The 6,301-nt window shown below is 31.6% G+C and overlaps 1 protein-coding gene across 1 annotated transcript; it reads right to left on the minus strand.

Annotated features, from left to right (window-relative positions):
• Positions 1 to 1,381: 1,381 nt before the first annotated feature.
• LOC101216320 (kelch repeat-containing protein At3g27220) lies at positions 1,382 to 5,009 on the minus strand. The gene is made up of 7 exons (XM_004142495.3): positions 4,635 to 5,009; positions 4,372 to 4,548; positions 3,843 to 4,072; positions 2,833 to 3,003; positions 2,574 to 2,679; positions 1,871 to 2,077; positions 1,382 to 1,771 (listed from the first exon to the last, which is right to left on the minus strand). The coding sequence occupies exons 1-7, from the start codon at positions 4,833 to 4,835 to the stop codon at positions 1,607 to 1,609; spliced, it is 1,257 nt and encodes a 418-aa protein (XP_004142543.1). The 5' UTR covers positions 4,836 to 5,009; the 3' UTR covers positions 1,382 to 1,606.
• Positions 5,010 to 6,301: the final 1,292 nt, after the last annotated feature.

Consider the following 6,301-nt stretch of genomic DNA (forward strand, 5'->3'; position numbering starts at 1 on the left):
GGTTTGGTTCACATTTTGATTTTTCAAATATTCACCTAAGAATAAAATTTTTAAAGAATATTTATAACAGATTTGGTAGCAAATTTGATTTTTTGTTTGTTTTAAATTTTGGTTAAAACTTATCATTGAAAAATTACAAATAAATTATTTATAATACACGTTTGTAGATTGAAATTTTTTATATATTTTATTCCTTTCAAATTTTTTTATCTCTAATATTTTATTTTATTTTATTTTTCGAATTGTTATTTGGTTCCAAATATACAATGTCTTTTAAAAAATAATCAAATTGTTATTTTGTTGTTTAAACCATCATCCAAATTTAAACACCAAGTAATCTTTTAAAAAATCGTTTAGATTTATATTTAATCGTTTATATTTGACTTCCCAAATCCTAAACGATCGTTTCCTAATACTAAACTAAGGTTTTTTAAATATATTGTGTGCCTCGAATGACAATTAATCGATGCATTTTTGAAATTTTCTATTGTGGACTTTTTTCGTTTTCGAAATTGTATATATTTTGCCGTTGTGTTCTATTTTTTAAAAGACCCCATAAATTAGGTTAATTTTCATAAATATAATAAACTGGTAAAATATTTACCGTCCGTCTAATAAAATGAAAAACCATATGAAATTGGTTATTTTTTAAAAATATTCCAAGTTTGTCATTCTTTTTTATCGTCTTTTTTTCTCTTCCTCTACAATTTTTTTAAATATTTTCGTTTGCCCGTTCTTTGCATCTTCTTTTTTTTGTAATTTTTCTTTTCCTTTTCATCGTCTTTTTCTCTTCTTCTACAATTTTTTAATATTTTTTCAAACGATTATTTGGTTGTTTAAAATAGTGTGCCAAATATAAAAAATAGTGGAAAAAAAATCATCGAGATATTAGAGGGCCAAATCTAAACGATAGTGTACCAAAAATATCTAAATCTAAACTTGTGTTACAAATATAAGCAATGAAATAATCGTGTACCAAATATAAACAATCGTGTGCCAAATCTAAATAATCTTATAAAGAAAATCTTGAAAAAAATCGTTTAGATTTGGCTACCAACGATCGTGTGCTAAATATAAACCATCTTGTGTCAAATTTAAACAAATGTGTAAAAAAAAAACCGTTTAGATTTTGCTACCCAAATTTAAACTATTAAATATAAACGATCGTCTACCAAAGAAAAAATCCTGAAGAAAAATCGTTTAAATTTGGGTAGTCAAATTCGATCAAATCTAAACGAACGTTGGATACGACTCTCCCCCTTATACTATCTCAATTAAGGCTTTTACTTTTCTTTTACTTCTCTTTTACTTCTTTTACATTGCAATTATGCGAAGGTATCAATAAAATAGAAACACTATCCCTCCAATACCAAGAAAAACCTAAAAGATAAATAAGATTTCAATCTGATTTTCACTGAGATTTCCATAAACTATAGGCACCCATTTATGATAGGGTGAACCAAATAGGATACAACAAACTTCCCTAAATTGTAAGTGAAGATATAACATGATATACAAAAGATTTAAGAATTGAGGAATCTAAATAAATCTGAGTAAATTTTCAAAAGTCTAACACAACGCATCTGTGAGACAAATTAAACCACGCTTAAAATTTTAACTTGGTTCTCCACATATCTCCTACCACTGCTCTCGGCTGTGGGTTATCAGGTCCTCGGTCCCGCTGCCCTGAGGTGAAGTACAAGTATCCATCCCAAAAACCAGCTAGCGTCGTTTTTATGCGGTAAGGGAGCTTTCCAATTACTGACCAAGTCTGCATTTGTCAGGGAACCAAAAACACAAGATCAACACAAATATAATGGTTGGTTTAAAGAAAGGGTTTTGTTCAAAGATTAGAGAGATATGTTCATACAAATGAATCCAAATCAAATCGGAAGACCTCCCCAACCAAGATCATTCGTTTGGTAATTGGGTGTTTTTCTGTTGTACCGCCGGTGATGATAATAGAATTATTGACAACAACCCAAGCAAACTCAATATGAGAATCGGGCTTTGGCATAGGGCTTAATGTTTTCCATTTCTTTTCATTATCCAGCATGTAGACATCACCATAAACAACCTGAAAACATGAAAAAGTAGATTCAACAAAGGATGGTTCGAGAGGAGTCAAATAAATCTCTTCTGTGGATAGATCGTTCTGAAGTTCCAAGACTCGATAATACTTCTTCTTGGTGTTCTCTTTCTGAGCTTTTTGTTTGAATTGTGGGACATTTATCTTTCAGTTTAAGCCTTGCTTATCTTGTATTTTTTATCTTTTATGTTTTCTTTTCAAATTTTTCGTTTCTTTTTTTTTTTTCTTTTTTTGTATTTTGAGCCTTAGTCTCTTTTCATTGTATCAATGAAATGTTATGTTTCGTCTTAGAAAAACAAAAAACAAACAAACAAAAACAAAACAAAGGATGAACAAAACCTATTGTGATGCTAGGTGAACAAAGGGTGAACATTGAAAGAAATGTGAGGAATATCTGCCTTTCGGGATAATGTAAAATATGACCTACACATGCATTTAATATGATGAGCCAGTTTATCACTCTTGAGCTAACATCGAAAAATACCTCATGCCTACGGGAGCACTTAAAAATAGGCGAACCAGGTTTTGCCATGAAGTCACCTTCTTGACCACCGATAACAAAAAGCCGATCATCGACCACGATACAGGCCCTGGAGAATGTCAAGTTGAAATATTGGATACACTACTTGAACTGTTTTCAAATATTTGGATTGTCTAGAACATCCTTATTCCATTCATTATGGATTACAACTCTAAATGACTAGTTATGGAATTTTAATTAAAAAAAGAATAGTGTCCAAGACCTGTGTGGTCCTCCACGAGGTATGGGTACTTCAGTCCGCCACTTCTTCTCCAGTACTTTTCCATCTTTTACAGCAATGCTCCAGTGCTCCAATCCAGGTGTGTGGCGATTCTCCTTGCTGCCACCCATCACATGAAGTCTTCCTCTCCATAATTGTGTTGCTGGAGCATATCTGAAAACTGTTGTGTTAAAAAACCCTTTAACTAGAAATGACAGAAAATTTCTTTTCTATCTTAAAGTTCCCGTTACAAAAATATTTTTGTACGTTCAGATAAAGCTCTGAGATCAAGAATCAATTGTGGTGGCAACTGATAGTACATAAACTCTTTCATTTCAGGATCTAGCAAAGTCCAGTTATTTTGATTTGCCATCTCAAGTTGTTTTCAATTAATTCTACGATTTCTACTCTTTCAAATACGCATTTAAACAAGCAAAAGGTTCAATAGCAATTTATTAGATACCCAACCTCCTAAATAGTTAATCAACTCTTTGCTCATTTGTTTGCACTTAATCTTTCTTCCTACATTTAAGTTTACGATCCTAGATCGCCAAAATCAACTTGTGAAGCCCATCTTTACACAATGATATGATGTATAATCAAACTTTTAGGAAACAGAAACCTACAAAACAAGTCTTTATAATCAATTTATTTGCACGAACTAACACTTCATGATCCAAATTGGATAGGGACAGGCTTTTGATTAGGATGTGATAATTAGATCACATTGTGCATAAAAGATTTTTTTTTTTATATTTGTGAGTGCCCAGACCAGCTGACACGTATCTCGACTAATATCACGGGACAACATAAAATATGCATAAAGATACAATCACAAAGCAAGGAACTAACCAAGAGAAACCACCAAACAATTAAGCGGATCAAACAGAATACGGTTTCAGAAAACCTACGTGGACAACAATAGTTGGCAATAAATGTTTTGCACGGTAAGAGCATATAACCTTTATAGGAATAACAAGACGGTTTACATACTTCATAGAAGAGCTGCATACCTAGGAGCAGGTAACGGGGGCATGCTGTTCCACTTCTTCGTTTCAGTGTCAAGCACAAATGTCCGGGCAGTAGGCCCTCTGCATTGTGGTCCATATTGTCCTGATACCACATAAACGTATCTACCATCACATGCCATTCCTAAATGTGAATGTGCCATCTCTTTTGGCATGTCAAATTTGCCGATCCATTTATTATCAGAGAAATTGAACATGTCAACGTGAGTATGTACCTAACAGAGAGAAAATGACACAGCATCAGTAATGTATACAGCACTGCCATATTAACAAATTTGAACTTTCAACAACGAATCGTGATTCATCTAAGCTGCAAGCAGAAGAGAAGATAAGAGGCGGTGTCTTGAACCTGAAATATTCATAGATGAAAGGCCCAAGGATACAAAATAATAATACTTCTTCCGAATACCCATGTGATAATATGGTGCATAAGGGAATCCAAAGCCCACAATACTTAAACTTATACATACAAAATCAAATATGCATTACAAAAGAGTAGAGAAGAGAACGTTACATAATTGATGTTTCCATATCCTGCGAAGACGTAAAAAATATTGTTAATCTGAATGGATGCCCCATCAAGACGAGGTACAGGGGCTGATGGTATCTCCTCCCATTCTAAATCAGGTGCAGGTAAATCAAAAAAAGTTCCGGTTAAGAATTTCCTAGAATCGGTCTCCTTGTCATCTACCTATAAATATGAAGAGTTGGGTAAGTAGGAATTGAGAAACAATGAAATCAAGGAAGAGGGGGGGTTGTAAATTGAGAAGTGTTAACCTGGGTAGCATTGTTAGTGGATGAATGAGGTATAACATAAAGCTTCGTTCTGCCAATGGCCCAAGTTGATGCAATGGAAAAAGAGGAAGAAGATGTCCAAAGCAAATCAGCAATGAGAGCAGCACCAAGAAGACCAGCACAAGTGATAAGAAAGAGTAAGGTGTTGGTAGAAGAAGCGTTCTTCAGATGATTTCTGGTCATTTCTCAACAAAATTGTGGAAGCCATGAGAGAAAGAGGAGGAGAAATAGGAAGAAGAATGAGAGAAAACTTGGGCACGGCACCGCTGGTTTAGGTTTACAAACCATTATGCGCAATTGCCGCCCACAGCTTTCTCCATTCTTTTTTTCTGCACAACAAAAGGGTAGCGGTGGAAATGGATTCATTTTCTACCTTTCTTTTATTTCTTTTTCATTTTTAAAATGTTTTTTTAAATAACCAAATAAATTAAAATATTTTCATAAAATTTGAAATATCTTTTTTTTTTTTTTGTAAAATTTTCTATTTATTTAGGACAAACTCAATTAATTATGAGCATCATTCGTTCAATGATCTCTTAAAATTAGTAGTGTGTTATAATCCCTACTCAAAACTTTTTACGATTTTCGTTTAGTTCTGATTCTGAGACCCAATCCAACGCTTTTTTTATTATAAGTAATTTTAATTATTTTTCACTTTTCCAAACACCTAATAATTCTTTTATTTTCAAAGATTGATATGTTTAGTATCCGATTGAAATTTTTTATAATGTTCTTTAAAATGTTGAGAGATTTTAAAATTGAAAAAAAAATGTTTTCAAAAACTTGTTTTTAGAAAAACCTGATTTTTAGTACAAATTGAGATAAAAGGAATTGAAATAAGATCTCTTAATCTTTTGTATATACAAAATTAGTTGGTTTAAGCTCTTATTGATAAAAAAAATTGTTTTTTTTGTAGGTACCAAAATATTTACAAAATATAACAAATTTTATATATTACAAAATAAATAACAATGATTAATATAATCTAAAAGTTTTTTATACTTTATAAATATGTTCAATAATTTCGTCATTTACAAATTGCATCAAGTAGCAAAAATGATTAACATATACTAATATGAGCTTAGCTCAACTGACATCATCTATAGACAAGAAGTCTCGTATTCAAATCTTCACTTGTATTTATTAAACATTTTTACAGAAAAAAATTAACATATTCACATCCATTTAACCATCTTTTTCAATATGGAAAATCCCGCCGAATTCTTTTTAATAAATTGTTTTAATTACAAAACTACAATCAATAGTCTCAAATACATTTGTTTTCCCTTTCCTCCTCGTTACGACAACCAACCAAAATCCCTTTTTCTTCCATTTCATCCTAGAAAAAAAATAGTTGAATTTCAAGTTGATTTTGTGAGAATTCAAGTTGCATTTTCTCTCTCTTCCTTGTTCCATCAATTTCAAATTTGATTTGGTTAGGTTTTGAATTGAAAATCAAGTTGAAACGAAAAGAATAAGAAAAAAAATTATCTTAAGCAAATCAAATCTCATGTTGAAATAAACTTAGTTGGAGGTTGTATTTGGTAGGAATTTAATCCCAAGGATCCACACCTCATACAATAAGTAATTTCTTTGATATTCGAATCCTTATTTTTCTTTTCTTCTCTTGAAAATGTAGAAAAATTTTA

The sequence above is a fragment of the Cucumis sativus genome, chromosome 1, assembly GCF_000004075.3.
Source record: "Cucumis sativus cultivar 9930 chromosome 1, Cucumber_9930_V3, whole genome shotgun sequence".
NCBI classification, from domain to species: domain Eukaryota; kingdom Viridiplantae; phylum Streptophyta; class Magnoliopsida; order Cucurbitales; family Cucurbitaceae; genus Cucumis; species Cucumis sativus.

Bases quoted from the DNA above. Each gene is read 5' to 3' on its own strand.
- LOC101216320 (XM_004142495.3), bottom strand. From the start codon at position 4,835: ATGACCAGAAATCATCTGAAGAACGCTTCTTCTACCAACACCTTACTC. The intron at 4,549-4,634 runs GTTAACACTTCT...TCATATTTATAG, and splicing joins CCACTAACAATGCTACCCAG to GTAGATGACAAGGAGACCGA. The intron at 2,078-2,573 runs GTATTTTTCGAT...TCATGTTTTCAG, and splicing joins AGTGCTCCCGTAGGCATGAG to GTTGTTTATGGTGATGTCTA.